Here is an 18,096-nt window from a genome sequence, read left to right on the forward strand (position 1 = left end):
CATTACAAATAGGTTATAACACAAAAACGTTAGTATACGTACAGTTAAGTCTTTAAAACAATTAAGCTACTTTATCCATGTTAATGGCGCCAAATAAATTACAAACTGCGTTGCTGGTGACTGACTGGTGACAAACAGATTGCGCCCCGGGAAACCTACTTTTACATATTTACACTACTTACAATTTGTTAGACCTTTAATTTATTGAAATTATTTGTATAATTTGTATAACCTTGTGTAACGTTAATTTGAACTCTGTGAGCAGTTAAGTATAATTAAATCTAAACATTTTTGCTTTGTAATGGTGTAGTCAAGCGTCAGGGTTTCTGTTCTTCTGCCTTTTATTTTAACCTTGTTTTCAAAATATATATTAAATATGCTCAGTTAAATACTAAAGTCGTTTTTATTCTTAACACAGTCCTTTCATCCTCACAAAAACCCGAGTGTCCTTGATTCTTTCTGCCCATCAGTCGCGCTCGCTTTGTGCTCTCTCACCGAGCTCCAAGCCAATATCGGCTTGTCCAATCAGTGTTGAGAACGGTCGCAACTTCTGAATATTAATGAGCGCTTCCAACCAATCACGATGTGGGACCGCTGCACATGAGAGTGTTTAGTTGCGCGTTTTCCAACAGCAGCTTATAACTGTTTGTGTCTATTTGAGTTTGCACAGATGGCGAAGGTGACTTCTGGGTGGTTGGACGTTTTTGTTCGTACCTGCGACTTAATGGATACATAAAAGGAGACTTGTGAATTTAAAAGCACCGTTTGTGGATTACATACGATAGATATTAGATGTAGTGTATCGGTATGAGTCGTCTTTGTCCTAACGTTCAGTTCGGGACTTGTTAAATGAAGTGGACATGGATAATACCGGTTGTGGAATACATGCAATTTACCATTTATTCCTTATATGGCTTTCAGTTTGCCCTCTGTGCTCTCAGGGAAGTTGGATGTAAGTATAAAAGTGCTATGTTGTTTTACTGCCAAATACTGTCTGAATAAAATGTTTGAAAATTGTCTCCTTTTCCTCGGGCCTGGTTATGGCATTTCAATCCAGGCCGACAGGAGAGGAGAACCGCTTCTGATCTTTGTGTCACACTGCTCCGCATCACAGGTGGTTGGGCATCACATCTGTAGGAGTGCCCGAGAAGTTGGGTTGCGCGCATTTGCCCTTGTCGCACAAGCAGAAGGAGCTGTGCGCGCGCAAACCGCACCTTCTACCGAGCGTAAAAGAGGGCGCGCGCCTGGGCATCACCGAGTGCCAAACGCAGTTCAAACACGAACGCTGGAACTGCTCGACCCGACGGGACCCGAACGTGTTCGGCTACGAGCTCACCAGTGGTATGCATGCAATGTCCCATTGAAACAGACCTTATTTGAATGTGATTGAACTTTATGCAGTTCTTTTTAATAATGAAAGTAATATAAAGTTTGGTCAACACATATAAAAAGTAATCAGGGGGGAAATAGCCCCATGGGGCAGAGAGGATTTTTCAACATTTAAAAAAAGTGGCAATAAAAAATGTCATTAAAAACCATTACATTGATAATTAATGATATTGAAAAATGTAGGAATATCATACAACTTTAATGCCTTTTGAAGATTCCTGTATTGCTAGATGTGCAATATTAGTGTCATAAAGCAGGTTATTCGCTGTTAATGATAAAATTATGTCTAAAAGCTGAACCATTTAAAATATGTTATGCATATATGTGGTTATTAGACACTAACAATAAATGATCATTATTTTATTGGTCATAAAAACAAGTTTTATAATCAGAAAGCACCACTTTGTAATTTTTTAAGCATCTGAAGTGTAAATATTTTTGACCACTTTATGACTTAATGATTGATTTGAGATGCTGATTCATGAGTTGATCAGAGATTTTATTCTGGGAACAGCTGTGACACGCATCTGTTTTAGGTTAACCATCTCTATACTTAATTTACTATGGTCTTCATCTGGCCCTGAATTTAAGGCGTGCAGGATTAGAGTGATTACAAAACAAAGAGTCAACCTGAAATGCTAGAACGCGTTTCTTGATTTTAGTGAATTCCTGTCCCAGAGCAGTTCAATCCAAGCTCGATTCAAGGGTAAACTGAATCCGATGCTGTATACTGTACGCCTGATTTCTTGCAGCCACCACCAGGGTTTAGACTCATTTTATAGGCATCTCGCTGTTATGTCTCGAAATATGCACTACATTTATACCATCACAAATGCAACATTCTATTCTTTTCCAGTTATTTAGACTTCTTGCTCTGTTAAGGTCATCTTTTTTTTAAGTAATAGAAAAAATCATAGCAGATATTTTCTTGAGTAATTGAAATAAACCAAATTTCTTCAGAAATTAGTTATATGTTATAACTATTTAATGTAAGCTATTAAACATTTGCCTTACAGGAAATAACTATTTGTCTTACTACATAACTAGTTTGCTACCAATTAAAGCTTGAAGCATAAAGTGACTTTTTAATATGTAGTTACCATAGTAACAACTGAAAAAAATATGCATAATTACATGCAACTAACTCTAATCCTAACCTTAACCCTAAGTACATGGAGTTAATAAATATTACTCAGTACTTAAATGTATAATTGCACAACAAGGACACCTTAAAATAAAATGTAACTCCGAATTTTTATAACATCCTCTGTTCTCACAATAAAAAAAATAAAAATAAAACTTGTAAGTAATATTCCCAGACTCCTCTGCTCTGAAATTGCTGCACTGGGACCTTTTTCACAGATGTCCTATCTTACATTCCCATATTTTATGGTTGTTTCAACATTTGTAAGTACTTGATCGACATCTTGCTTACATTCTCTCTTTTTTTTAAGGGACCAAAGAGACAGCATTTATCTACGCCGTAATGGCTGCCGGGCTGGTTCACGCAGTCACTCGATCTTGCAGTGCAGGAAATATGACAGAGTGTTCGTGCGATACGAGCCTGTTGGGCACTGGTTCGCCTACAGAGGGCTGGCACTGGGGCGGATGCTCCGATGACATCGCCTTTGGGACTTTGTTCAGCCGTCGCTTCATCGATAATGCGGTAAAGAACATGTCAGCCCGTACTGAGGATGCCCTGCTCACTATGAACCAGCATAACAGCGAGACTGGGAGACAGGTGGGTGACACAGATTTAACCTTTCTAGGGCCCTATTTTAACGATCTGACCACACAGTCTGACGCGCATGGCGCAGGTGCCCTTAGGGTGTGTCCAAATCCACTTTTGCTAGTTTAACAACGGGCGGCGCATGGTCCAAAAGGGTTGTACCTAGTCTCTTAATGAGTCATGGGTGTGTTTTTGGGTGTAACGTGCAATAAACCAATCAGTTTCATCTCCCATTCCCTTTAAAAGCCAGTTGCGCTTGCACCATGGCGTATTCGCTATTGGAAATTTGTGTGAGGAAAGACAACGCTTCTTTTATTTTTAATATTTAAAAATGTTTGTGTGCTGCTGCGCATCCCTGTGAGTGCACCCGCCTATTGGCGCATATTATTAACAGACCCTTTGTATAACACAAAAAATACTGCACTATTGACTTTAGACCAGGTTTTTGTTATTCAATGACGCAGTCATTTTCAGTTGCCTCAAAATAGCAACACGCCTACAATGCGCCTGAACACACCTTGTTTTGAGACCAGCACGCCAATGGGCAAACAGATGGGCATGAGCGCATTTCCTATTTAAACAATGACGCGCTGGACGTGAAAATGATAACTGCGTCGGGCCGAAACTAGCAAAAAAAAACTTGAATTGCGTTGTGTGTATGATAGGGCCCCTAAAGTGCATTGTTTACTAGTTAGAATTATGTTGAAAGAAATGAGATGCACAACAGTGACTGCTCATGTATTTTTTTTCCCTTAATATTCTCCAAAAATACTTTAATAAAGGCTGTAATAAGAAGTCATGGACTTAAACCAACCAGCTCTAAGATAAATAATAACATTCCAAACTTTATTTGTAACCAAAAAAGTATAATCATTTAACAAATGGACAAAGGTACAAGACTTAACGTCTTTTCTGGAGGCATAAACTAAAATCCCTAGAAGTATTGCAAATGATGCAATCAATTCACTATGCTTCATGGGAGTGTGTGGTCATTGCTGAGCTCTTTTGCTGCAATTTCGGTTTCCATCAGGACTTCTTTGATCTTTTCAGATCTCTAAGTTGAAATCACACTGACTCGCAGCTTTTACAGAAGCATGTCATTGCTTTATATAGTTCATTGTTTTTCATTAGCATAAAATGATAATCAGAGAGAGAATTCTTTGCCTTTCCATTCACATTTTGAGTGAAATATGTCAAGTTGAAGCATCAATTTGCATTTGCTTACCTGCAAAAAGACAGCAAAAGAACTAGCAAGCTCTCTTAATTCAGTGCCAAGCTTCCCTGTATAGATGCTAACTCACTCTAATTGGAGAAAATATGAAAAGTGTGACAGTGAAGAAAATGCCCACCCTGCCCCATTCACTCAGACAGCATTTTTGCAACATTCATAAAGCATTCCAAGTTCTTGTCATCTCACGGCCTCGTTTATAAACGGCCTCGTCTCATCTCTGAAATTGAACATTGAATGGTCCAACACAAGGTTTCTTCAATCACCTCAAGGTTTTAAGCAAAACTTACACACTCTCTGTGTGTTTACCATCTAAAGTATGACCGTTTTCTCCAGCAAATGAATCTTTGACTTGTTCTAACCGACAATAGAAACCATTTCAAAACAACCAAATAAGAACAGAATTAGTAAAGGGCTTCTTCAGCTCTGGCAATTTGTCATCCAAATGAGTTACATCTCCCCACATGTTCTTGATTAATCTCAAAAGCTGATGATTTGCACCGAATTCCACAGCCTTGACTGAAGAACACTTGTAAGTGTTTGGAGACCCCGAACCACAGCTCTGGTTGGAAACCACCAAGGAGCGTTTAAGCGAGACAAAATTCCCCTCAAGTCAGAGAAGGGCCCCCATAATCCTTTACCCAAACGAATGCTCCTATTTTATGACGGTCGTCAGCTCACAAAATACAGAACATGAAGGGAAGGAAGGACATAAAATCTCCATCCGTAAAAATTATATAGTCCTTGGAAATGTGGTTCATAGCGAACCAGGGTTAACTCTCCCGCCGATTTACATTAGTTCCGCGTTTTTGCCTGAAATCCAGGAAGTCTGTCAAAATAAATTGCGAAAATGTTGGCTGAAGTTGAATCAGTTCACATGTCCGCATGCTTACACTGTCTAGAAAAACAAGCTGCTCTCCCGATCTAAGCTTCAATCTGTTGTCGAGCAGATATTTAATGCTCTCCGTATCCTATTCCTTTGCAGGCGGTGGCCAAAACAATGTTGACAGACTGCCGCTGTCATGGCGTGTCGGGTTCGTGTGCGGTAAAGACGTGTTGGCGCTCAATGGCCGCGTTTGAGCGTGTGGGCGCCTACCTGAAGGAGCGCTACGAGACCAGCGTTCAGGTGGTGGACCGTTCCAAGCGCAAGGTGCGACGTAAGGACAAAGACCAACGCCACACGCCCATCCCCAAAGAGGAGTTAATATTCCTCAACAAATCTCCAAATTACTGCTTGGAGGACCGACGGTTGGGCGTGACGGGGACCAGGGGCCGCAGGTGTAACAGAACTTCAGCCGGGCCGGACGGCTGCAACCTGCTGTGCTGTGGGCGGGGCTACAACACGCACGTGGTACGGCACGTAGAGCGCTGCGAGTGCAAGTTCGTCTGGTGCTGTTACGTTCGCTGTCGCCGCTGTGAGACGATGAACGACATGCACACTTGCAAGTAGAGAGGAAGTGGACCTTCTTTGCGCCGTTGGGCCTACAAACAAGTATGTTGACAAAATATCCATGGCAACCAGCAATCCACAGTGAAAACCAGGGAGAAAAGGTATAATCCCCTTTAACTACACACGCGTAACTCTTCCCATGGGCTTCAAATGGGGATCAAGCCATTTTGTATATAAGACTGTGGAACATAACTGGAGCATAAAGGGAACGAAAATACTGGGAACTGCCGAGAAAAGTGTAAATAGATTCTTTTTTTGGGGGTTTATATTGAGGGTTCCATTATAGTGGGAAGTATGTAGATAATATGCCAAGATATTTTTGATATATAGGTTCCAAATGAGAATCCCTTAAATAAATAATTCCCAAAGGATGTATTCTGCAATTTTAGCTTTGTTTTCTGCATTTAAATGTACATATTAAATTATGAACACCTCGATTTTGACTCTGAAAAACGTAATTATACTTAAATAAAGTTTTTTAGAGACCCTGAACATTCTTTTTGCTTGTGACTGTTGATGTTTCTCCGTCTGCTCCTTCCATCCTAAACATATAAACGCAAATAATTCCCCGAAAGAGTTGATAATAGAAGTGTTCTGCGGTTGCAGCTTTGTTGATTTGCGATTTAAATGAATATTTCAGATGGCAAATCATTGTTGTCGTCTTTCTAGTTCGTATGTCTTGTTGTTACTGACGTTTGTGTCTCATTCGTTTCCTCTTAAGCTGTAATCCCCCACACACACACACACACACATCTCTGAAAGAGTAGTGCTTTGCTAGAAGTAACAGAGTTGTGCCAAATACCATGGCCGCATTCTCTTAAAAGGCCCTTAAATGCTAATGCAAGTGGCCCTTTTATGTAGCCACATTCCAAGCAACAGGACGGTGACAATTTACAGCAGCACACGCAGAGCATATCAGAGATCTTCTGTCCAGTGACAAGAAGGAAAAATTCCTGCGAGATCTTGCACATGCTGGCAAATCTATTAAAAGTCGTCGGAAAATCTCGCTCACGTTGCATTTCGTGATTTCACTCTGAATGCCTGCTTGTTCATTCTCATGTGGTTGCATTTACCGCTGAGTGGAAGTTGCATCAAGCTGTCTGTGTAAATTCACTTCAGTTATTCTCTATATCGACTCGCATAAAGACTCTCAACCCAATTCCATCCAATAAATTAATCCCTTTTGGAAATGTTGCCTTTTCACATACTGTTTTAACATGCACATATCTGCATAAATCTCTTCATTGTTCTATCCAAGAGAAAACACGTGTCGTTCTCTGTAAGTTCTAGTTACGAATCTTGTCATCATTTTGGTTAATTCTTTGCTTTGTGGGCAACACGTTGGCCAATCACAGACAGCGTCTTGTAGCCCACTGCAAAAAATGCTTTTCTTACTTAGTATTTTTGTCTTGTTTCAAGTATCTAAAATATGAAATATCTAAAAATTCTTAAATCAAGGTCAATTCTTAAATCAAAACTTTTACTAGATAAGTAAAATTACATAAGATATTTTTTCTTGTTTTCTGGGGGGAGTTTTTGCTTAAAACAAGCTAAATGATCTGCCAAAAAATTCAGTTTGGGACAGAAACAAGAATTCAAACAGAAACAATATTATTTTTCTTACCCCACTGACAGATAATCTTGCTTGTTTTAAGCAAAAACTCACTTCATTTTGATTTTATTTTCCAGAAAACTTGAAAAATGTCTTATGTCATTGTACTTATCTAGTAAATACACTGTAAAAAATAGTTGGTTTAACTTAAAAAAGTATTAGTAACCTGCTTTAAAATTTTGAGTTCATTGAAATTAAACATTTGAGTTAATACAATGAAATGGGTTTAATTAATAGCAACATAGAAAAATATTATTGTATCTGAACCACATAAATTAAAAGAATGTTGTGATAAATCATGAAAATAGCACACTTTGGCATGTTTCACTGCATTACTACAAATAAAACACAATTACGCAATATGCTTTAAAAATTCGATTCTCAAAAACGTTCATTGTATTAACTCAAATTTTTAATTTCATTGAACTCAAAATTTTAAGGCAACCAGGTAACTTACTTTTTTTACAGTGTACATCTTGATTTAAGAATTTTAGACTGGAAACAAGACAAAAATCCTAAATAAGAAAAGCAGTGCCCAAATCAAATCCATTGAAATCTCGCACTAACCACTGCAACTCTCCAGGTACATTTCAGACCTTCAGCCCTGGAAACTTGGTGGCAACCCATTCTGGAAAGAGACACCATGCGGGGCGAAAGGAGTCCACGTGTACGCATCTGTTCTCTCTGACATACAGTAGCCAACAACTCAGGTGGCTGCCAGACTTTCGGTGCCTTCTTTCACCCCTCTCATTCTCTTTAATACGTGTTTAATGGTTAAATCAAAAGCAAGATGTGATGATTTGTCAAATGAAATCTGCTGTACTTCAATATTGCCTTTTCAGGTTTTGTTCCGCCATTGCTAATGAGCTGAAACTGTTTCTTAATGTTCTGGAAGTGTAGCTTGGTGAGGAATAAGCAGCTCCACAACTGTTAAAACAAAGACCAATATTTCTGCAGATGAAATTCAGTAATAATCAGTAATCGAGGAATATACTTTGATATAATTATTCAGCCTTTTTTACTTCGTGTTTGCTGAGCCCCAGAGGTTTTTGAGGCATGTCCATGCAATATTTTACATTCCTTTAATGTAAGATGAATAGAATTTTTTTTCTGAAATTATTCCATTTTTCTGTGTGTGTGCTGTTGAGTCGAGACTGAAAGCATCACAGTGGGTGGCGCGACCACATGCGCACACGCAACAATATGTTTTGGATGTAAGTTTGATCCACGCTGCCCTGTGGAGACCGGGGTCATTGCTTGCTTCCTGATCATCGTTCATCATTTGTCTCAGTATGTGAATGATCAGTTATGTCCATCCAAGCATAGCATTACATCCGAAGCCAAGAGTCACGCTTTTTTCACTGGCCCATTCCTGCACGCTCTATGGGTGGTGCCATGCTCTATACGCCTTCCCAGAAGTCTGTAGGGGCTCGTGGCTGTGTCTGGTTGTGTTGGTTAAGGCCTGAGGGGTTTTGGATTGGCGGTACGTTTTTCCTGCCAATAACTGTTGCTTAAATGTCGACAATTCCCACAACAACTGCTGTAGTCAATGTTAAGATTCTACACACGTCCTTTAGTGCTCGCTCTGCCTTAATTCATTCTGTATGTTTTATTTTTTCCTCACTATATCTCAACATACTGCTATGAAATGAATGATTGCTTAAAGCAATTCCTCAGTCTTTCTGATCATAATATGAAATGGGCTAGCTTTTCTTGTCTTATGTATGGGGGTAATATGAACAGAATGGATCCATCCATCAATGGCATGATGGTATCTGCCTCCATCTGGTGGAGTCACAGAGTCTTGACAGAGAAGACCACAAGAGGGAGATGAAGATTATTATTTCAGCACTTAGAAAATACATTTAGGTTATAATCAATTCAATTTAACTTTTGTTTTGGATTTTTTTCCCAGAAAACTGTCATTAAATAGATTAGGCAAAAAGTTAATGAAAACATGCAAAACACACGTAGCCTAAAACAATTACAATTAAATGTACATACATATAAATGTGTGTGTGTGTGTGTGTGTGTGTTGGGGAAAAATGTGTGTTTACTGTGTATAATTATTATGTATATATAAATACACACACATGCATGTATATATTTAAGATATATTTGCATGTATATACTGTATATAATTTCTTATATATAAATATACATTTTTTTAACTAAAAATATAACATATAGCATATTTTTCTTAAATATATACATGCATGTATACATGATAATTATTCACACTACACATACATGTAAACCAACTTTTATTTTGGATGCGATTAATCACAATTAATTTTTCCCCAACACTAATATATATATATATATATATATATATATATATATATATATATATATATATATATATATATATATATATATATATATATATATATATATATATATATATATATATATACACACACACATAGGCTACACAACATTTTTTTTTTTACATAAAAATTATTGGAAAAATGTAGCCATTTAACATTTGCTTACTTTCATCACACGCAGATGGGGCTTCATGGTTTTCCAACATAATTTACAAACTGCATAAGATGTGCCTCCGGGGTATTTTGATTTTCCTAAATATTCGCAGACAACGGCCGGACTTCATCTGCATGTGTGTGTGGAAAGTGTCACAGGATCCGACATTTTGGTGCTCTTTTGTTAGCATATCTGGCTTCTGAAGTTGTGTGAAAAAAAGAGAAAGTCGCAATTTTCGCCTATTTATACGGGGCTGTTGGTGTTGATAATGCTTGAATCTGATTGGTTGACGAGCGTAAGGGTTGCAGTTATAAAAAATATATTAAAGATTCAAAATTTCCTTTTAACATGTTCGTGCCTACATACTTAAGAAACACGTTCACAATTGCCACCTTAACACGACCAGAACGGGCTACTCTTTCTAAAGAAACTCGTTAAAATTGACCACCTCTGACACAAAGTAACGTGACACGAATGTCATGCGTTTTGTTTAAAGACCCCGTCAAGTCAAGTCACCTTATTTAATACAACGTTCGCGTTCCATATTCGGAATTATTGGCCACATTCGCTCCTCAAACACACTTTAGAACATTTTGCCACCTAAAACAACTCGAGGAATTTGTGAAACAACAAAAAATGGAGGTCAGAAGGTTCCCTGCGTTTGTTCAAGGTAAGCATCATATCTCTCAAAACCCAAATTTAGCTTTCTAGCTTTCTAATAAACCTGGCATTGTGCACTCCCGCTATCATTGTTGGCTCTTGCAAGCGTCTTTCTGAACAGAAAGAAACTGACTTAATATTTCTTGTGGTGAGTAGCTAGGCCTGGCCTAGGTTCATTGTTACCATATTGTATAGCACTTTGTGTTCTTGTGGTTGGGGTGTCAATTACAGTTTAAATGGGATAAAAACCGTGTTAGATTTTTTACAGCTGGTTGAGAGTCCATTCAGGGCAGTTTCCAGAGAACCATTTTAAACCGCCTTTGGATGGTAGGCTAATAGAGACAATTTGAGTGGGTGGTAATGGAAGGTTTTAATTTGTTTTCATGAGCAGTTTAGAAAAACAACAAGCAAAAATAAAATGCATTGTATTTGCACACTCATGATTACAAAACATACTAACCTCCCTATATACAAATATATGCACACACATGGAATTCCTTACTAAGAAAGTTCTGGAACTATGAAAGGAAAGTCATGATGCAGCAAGACATCCAGGAAGTGTGTGTGTGTGTGTGTGTGAGTGTGTGACAGGGTATTTTCACCTGACCACTTGGCTTATTTATGAGTGAGGACATCCTGTGATTCTTCTGCCTTCAGTTCTATTTGTTCACACACACACACACACACACACACACACACACACACACACACACACACACACACACACACACACACACACACACACAGAGGTTTCATTGCTTCTGGAAATCAACCAGCTTCTTCCCAGCCATCTACTGGGTATAACTATTCAGCAAATATTTGACATTTTGTTTTCATAATCGTAAATATGTTGCACCAATGCCAAAATCAGGAGTTTTCTCTTACCAAGATTTCATGCTGCAAAAAATATTTTTCTGAATCTGGTTTTCCAGTAATATGTTGACATTTTTTAAATGATATACATTTATTTCAAAATCAAAAATTTTCTTCTGCTTCTCTGCTCATGCGTATGTTGGACGCTGGACTGTTTTATCATATTAGATACATTTGAGTGTGTTGAAAGTTGTTATAATGCTACTCTGTGCGTTCGCGTGGTGGTTACTATGAGACACTTGTTGCACACTGCACTAAGATAGATCGATATTAGGCATGGTAAAACATGGTACTCGCGGTAAATCAAGAAAATTAGATTTACAGGTTTTTTTATTCGCTTTGGTACTATTTTCACAAGTAATGTGTACATTTTCAAAACTCTAATCCAAACTGATCACACTTGTAACACAGCTAGTCGTTCTTTCAAAACCTGATCTCACGCTTTCATTCAGTTGCACATATTTTCAGTCCACATAATCATTGTTTCAAACACAAGATTATTATGAGAACATTTGGTTTAATCACCAAAAATACAATGTGATCTTATTTCAGTTTAGTACTTTTAACAATCAGTTCATCCAACAGCAAACAATGCAAGATACATGTTTCAAATCATCTACAGTAATTATCTACAGTAACACAGGCTACATATGCCTCATTAGAAAATACACTTACATTACCTAACTTATGTAATTGAATCCATAATGTTTGTAATAGTATTCAGTGTTATCAAAAGGTGTGATTAAAGTTATGACACAGCCATGAGGTTCTGTGCTATAAGAGTTTTCTGCCAATAAATGTTCTCACTGCACTTACTATATGACTGAATCTAGTGTAGCTGAGCTTTATAAGGGTGAGTTACAGTAATGTGACAGTCTCTACCATGGTAATCTGTTTACAGTATCACATGGCATACATACGGTAATGTAAAATGCTATGTTTGATACCATCTGTCTCCATTGTTCTGATTTCTGATTTGATGTTACACCATCATTGACTATTTTCCACTCCCTTATACAGTGGGGCAAAAAAATATTTAGTCAGCCACCAATTGTGCAAGTTCTCCCACTTAAAAAGATGAGAGAGGCCTGTAATTTTCATCATAGGTACACTTAAACTACGGGAGACAGAATGAGAATTTATTTGCAAATTATGGTGGAAAATAAGTATTTGGTCAATAACAAAAGTTAATCTCAATACTTTGTTATATACCCTTTGTTGGCAATGACAGAGGTCAAACATTTTCTGTAAGTCTCCACAAGTTTTTTTACACACTGTTGCTGGTAGTTTGGCCCATTCCTCCGTGCAGATCTCCTCTAGAGCAGTGATGTTTTGGGGCTGTCGCTGGGCAACGCGTATTTTCAACTCCCTCCAAAGATTTTCTATGGGGTTGAGATCTGGAGACTGGCTAGGCTACTCCAGGACCTTGAAATGCTTCTTACGAAGCCACTCCTTCGTTGCCCGGGCGGTGTGTTTGGGATCATTGTCATGCTGAAAGACCCAGCCAGGTTTCATCTTCAATGCCAGTGCAAGGAGGTTTTTACTCAAAATCTCACAAATTGGCCCCATTCATTCTTTCCTTTACACAGATCAGTCGTCCTGGTCCCTTTGCAGAAAAACAGCCCCAAAGCATGATGTTTCCACCCCCATGCTTCACAGTAGGTATGGTGTTCTTCTGATGCAACTCAGCATTATTTCTCTTCCAAACACGACAAGTTGAGTTTTTACCAAAAAGTTCTATTTTGGTTTCATCTGACCATATGACATTCTCCCAATCCTCTTCTGGATCATCCAAATGCTCTCTAGCAAACTTCAGACGGGCCCGGACATGTACTGGCTTAAGCAGGGGGACACGTCTGGCACTGCAGGATTTGAGTCCCTGGCGGCGTAGTGTGTTACTGATGGTAGCCTTTGCTACTTTGGTCCCAGCTCTCTGGAGGTCATTCACTAGGTCCCCCGTGTGGTTCTGGGATTTTTGCTCACCGTTCTTGTGATTATTTTGACCCCACGGGTGAGATCTTGTGTGGAGCCCCAGATCGAGGGAGATTATCAGTGGTCTTGTATGTCTTCCATTTTCTAATAATTGCTCCCACAGTTGATTTCTTCACACCAAGCTGCTTACCTATTGCAGATTCAGTCTTCCCAGCCTGGTGCAGGTCTACAATTTTGTTTCTGGTGTCCTTTGACAGCTCTTTGGTCTTAGCCATAGTGGAGTTTGACTGTTTGAGGTTGTGGACAGGTGTCTTTTATACTGATAACGAGTTCAAACAGGTGCCATTAATACAGGTAACAAGTGGAGGACAGAGGAGCCTCTTAAAGAAGAAGTTACAGGTCTGTGAGAGCCAAAAATCTTGTTTTTCTGTAGGTGACCAAATACTGATTTTCCACCATAATTTGCAAATAAATTCTTTAAAAGTCAGACAATGTGATTTTCTGGATTTTTTTTTTCTTATTCTGTCTCTCATAGTTGAAGTGTAACTAATGCAAATTACAGGCCTCTCTCATCTTTAAGCGGGAGAACTTGCACAATTGGTGGCTGACTAAATACTTTTTTGCCCCACTGTACTCTATGTTGCTCTATTCTGCTCTATTCACAAATTGCAAATATTTCTGTCACATTTTTTATATATATATTTCTGTCAGGATCACTATCGTCAAAGTGATAGACAATTAGCATAGTTTAGATTGGCGGAATGGTTCTGTTCTGGCAAGAACTCCCTGCTCATCCATGCAGTCTAGCATGGATAAGAGCAGAGAGAGCAGTGATACCCCCCCCCCCCCCCCCCCCCCTTAGGGTAAACAGAACAGAAGCAACAATGTATTGCAGATAGCATTAATGTCATATTAAAATGTTCACCCAATTCTGGAATGTAGTCTGATTCAGGGTGAATCCGAATGCCAAATCCTGACTGACGAGTGGATGAGCTGGGGATGGAGGAGGGTAATTAACTCCGAAGAACGCGATAGCAGCTGATGATACTGAAGGAGCTTTTATATGCATGCTGTGATAGGCATCGTATCCCTAGGTAGACGTGATCAGCTGAAGCAAGCTTGACTAACGTGCCCTGCCAGAACTAACGCTATACGCTGGATATATATTGAATTGATATAAGATTTCTGGACAAAAAAAACCAAAACGACAACAAAAAAACCAACAAAACAAAAAAACACTAAAAAGGGCAATTTGCTTCAGGTCACTTTGACCCTGGAGGAGATGCTTTGTAACCTCGAAATGAGAAGAGTATGGTTAAGAATGTGTAGATAATTGTTCTGAAATATGCTTTTCTTCTTCTCCTTTTTTTGCACACTCTAAAAAATGCTGGGTTAAAAATAACCCAAGTTGGGTTGAAAATGGACTAACCCAGCAATTGGGTTGTTTTAAGCTAACATTTAACCCAACCGCTGGGTTAAAACAACCCAATTGCTGGGTTAGTCCATTTTCAACCCAACTTGGGTTATTTTTAACCCAGCATTTTTAGAGTGCATTAAAAATGAAATCCAGAAAACTAAAAAAAAAACGTGTTTCATAAGGCCCTAAACATGTAATTTTTGTTGTAACATATAAACTTTTAATAAATTCTTGTTAATAAAGTTTCATTTAAATTAATTAGACATGCTTTTTGATTATTAAAATGTATTAAACCATTGAAAATGAAATCCAGAAAACTAAAAACAAATAATATAAGATATATAATAAATAAAACGTATTTTCATAAGGCCCTAAAAATGTAATTTTTGTTAAACTTTTAATAAATTCTTATTAATAAAAAGTTTCATTTAAATTAACTAGACATGCTTTCTAAATAACTATTGAAATGGAGTCCAAAAATGAACATTTTAATGCAATTTGGGAAAAAATAAGATTTCATAGAGCCCAAATTCACTGCATTATGGCAGCATAACACACACTGGCAGCCCTGCTGTTGTTTTGCATGTTTTTTTTAAGGGTTTAATAGTAAATGCTTGGTTAAAAATAACCCAAGTTAGGTTGAAAATGGACTAACCCAGCAATTGGGTTGTTTTAAGCAAACATTTAACCCAACCGCTGGGTTAGTCCATTTTCAACCCAACTTGGGTTATTTTTTTTTAACCCAGCATTTTTTAGAGTGCAGTGTCATCTCAACACAGCATCATGTAAAGTCTTTTTCTCACTTTTAATGTCTTTGTCTGATGTACAGGTTAATGGAAGAGTGAAGGGTTTATGTGTAATGTGAAATGGATTTAGTTATATTTCCGAAATTTTAGGGGAAGGTGTCGCCCTCTGACTCTCATGTTGGTTACAGGAAAGAGAGAGGGAGGGATTGTTGAAAAGGCAGAAGACCAACTTGTGTGGCCACAGTCTGGTGAAGGACCTCAGAGAGCCAGAAAGAGAGGTTGAGAGAGAAATAGAAAGTATTATTAACATGAAGTTCATCTTGAACTCAATCTGTGGAGGTTTGATCCTACTGCTGGGGACTGAGATTCTCTGGGTGGCTGGTGCAACGTCACAGGTGAGATTCACACACGCAGCCTACTCATGCAACATGCATATATTATATTGGTTTTCACTATGTGACATTAGAAGCTTGTAAAGGTTTTAGCGAAATAAATATATTTAAAAATCAAGTATTTTAAATAGGAAATATAATTTGCAGTTAATAGAGAGAGCTGTTTGTTTTGGACTACTTCCTGTTAGGCAATTTGTACTGATACATATGCTTTCCAAGGTTAATCAGTAGAAATCTGTCTCAGTAGGGAATATCACAGCTCGCTCTACTTCCATTTCCTGTTTACACACACGCGCACGCACACACGTACACACATATAATATATAATATATAAGCAAGCTGGCACAGAACAACATAACCATGCAGTTTGCTTTGATATTGATGTTCATATCGGTTTCCAGGGATATTTTCTCTATATTTAGTAAGAGGATGTTTACATTTCTGTGGTTGCAGTTGAAAAATGTGCTAAATGTAGTGCTTTAAGATACATTAATTATACAAGCAATTCCTCAGTTTGAAATTCCCTGATTTGACATGTATCGTTTGACATGCCCCGTGGAATGCTGGGTAAAATAATCCTGAGAATGTCATTGGCCAGCTGTAAAGTCATGAACGAATCAGGTAAATCTCCTTGGAAAATCAGCGACAGGTGTTAAGATCCAGCGTGTTTTCCAACTTTATTGTATTTTTTTTAACACATGATGTGCCATATGAAAGAGAACGTTTGCCTTTCTGTAAGAGTCAGAACTGAACACACTCTATGTATTGTGAAAACTAATATGCTATGGATGTGTGTGTGTTTGGGTTGGTGTCTGTGGTCAGAACCGTTGTGATAAGAACATCCAGGTGGAGACTAAATCGAAGTGTCATTCCTGCTCGATAACGTATTTGGTGAAGTGTCCCACTGGCTACACCAAGAAACCACCAGGGAAAAGCACAAAAGACTGCAGGTACAGTATGCATGTGTTTCAATCATGATAACTCTTGGAGTAAATTATTTAACCAGAATTATATGTGGCATGGAATGTGCATATGTGTGATTTTGGCGGACCAGATCTGTTATGCTTCTGCTGCTGCTGAGCAAATACAAGAATTTGTTCAGCTCAGTTAAAAATAACATGCATCTGGTTGGCTAATGCCACGATGTTAACGCTGAACCAATCAGCACTCAGAGTTTCATGACTTGTGTGTGTCTGGCAGGTTTCGCTTACATTTTGCGAACTAAATGTGTCCACAAGGACAGTAAAACCCGAAATCAGCTACATTGTGGGGACCAACCTGTCCCTATGAGGAAAAACACACTATAAACAAATAATTCAATAATGTCATTATCTCAGTATAGAGCCAATGGAAAGTTTTGACTTCTTAAAGTTGACATGAAACAGAGGTGCTGTCTTTTTTCCCTATTATAATATATATCTGAGTGAACCAAATTCTCGAAGAAAAAAATGTAGGGCGGGTCATGATTTTGTCCACTGGGAACTGATTGGATTGTAAGGGAGTAAAAAGTATTTGAGTTATCCTGAATTTTTAAATGGAATTAATCTGTGATTTTAAAGAGTTTGAATGTAAGTAAATTATGCTTACTGAAGCTGCATTTAATATATATATATATATATATATATGTTTTCCTTGTGCATAATCAAAAGTTATATGCTATATAGCATGAGTACAGAGGCAATAATTACACCGTAATCTCTCTGTTTGTGTCTAGGTATAAAATCACATCAGATTTGTCTATCTCGGGCTGTTCGTATGAATGCTACAAAGTGACGGTGGAACCCCAGTGCTGTCCAGGTTACTGGGGCAATGACTGCATTGGTGAGTTTCAGGTCATTGAAGAGGAATTGAATTCTGTGGTTGTTTGTGTAGAATTGTGTTTGAATTCAGATCCATAGAAGACATATGAAATCAATAACCTCTTAAACCCGGATACATGTGGTCCAAAAGTGACTGTTGTGTTCTTATCTGATTATCTAACACATTTTAAATGGCATTTGTCATTTCCGTCATTCTGTGAGGGAAGATACACTCAGGGAATATTTTGATCGGAAGAGTTGGACAGGAACTGTCTCAAAGTCTGAAACGCAAATGTGGCTACTCTTGGAAAAAGAGCATAACTTTAATATTATAATTCCTAGTTCAAAAAATCCTAAAAGAATCCTTATATAATTTCTATCATTC

The 18,096-nt window shown here is 38.1% G+C and overlaps 2 protein-coding genes across 2 annotated transcripts in view; both read left to right on the forward strand.

Annotated features, from left to right (window-relative positions):
• Nucleotides 1-666: 666 nt before the first annotated feature.
• Nucleotides 667-6,286, forward strand: wnt16 (wingless-type MMTV integration site family, member 16). The gene is made up of 3 exons (XM_079817540.1): nucleotides 667-1,341; nucleotides 2,844-3,130; nucleotides 5,332-6,286. Exons 2-3 carry the CDS (start codon nucleotides 2,876-2,878, stop codon nucleotides 5,794-5,796), a joined length of 720 nt encoding a protein of 239 aa, XP_079673666.1. The 5' UTR covers nucleotides 667-1,341; nucleotides 2,844-2,875; the 3' UTR covers nucleotides 5,797-6,286.
• A 9,493-nt stretch (nucleotides 6,287-15,779) lies between these two features.
• stab2 (stabilin 2) overlaps nucleotides 15,780-18,096 on the forward strand; it is a 35,332-nt gene continuing 33,015 nt past the window's right edge. The window contains exons 1-3 of the mRNA XM_079816419.1: nucleotides 15,780-15,915; nucleotides 16,735-16,862; nucleotides 17,627-17,733. Of these exons, the coding sequence (XP_079672545.1) occupies nucleotides 15,829-15,915; nucleotides 16,735-16,862; nucleotides 17,627-17,733 (322 nt within the window). The 5' untranslated portion in view covers nucleotides 15,780-15,828. The remainder of the gene's footprint in view (nucleotides 15,916-16,734; nucleotides 16,863-17,626; nucleotides 17,734-18,096) is intronic.

This window comes from Gobio gobio (genome assembly GCF_949357685.1).
Source record: "Gobio gobio genome assembly, chromosome: 5".
NCBI lineage: Eukaryota > Metazoa > Chordata > Actinopteri > Cypriniformes > Gobionidae > Gobio > Gobio gobio.

Coding starts and splice junctions, on each gene's coding strand:
- wnt16 (XM_079817540.1), top strand. CDS start 2,876: ATGGCTGCCGGGCTGGTTCACGCAGTCACTCGATCTTGCAGTGCAGGA. Junction 3,131..5,331: donor ACAGCGAGACTGGGAGACAG/GTGGGTGACACA, acceptor ATTCCTTTGCAG/GCGGTGGCCAAAACAATGTT.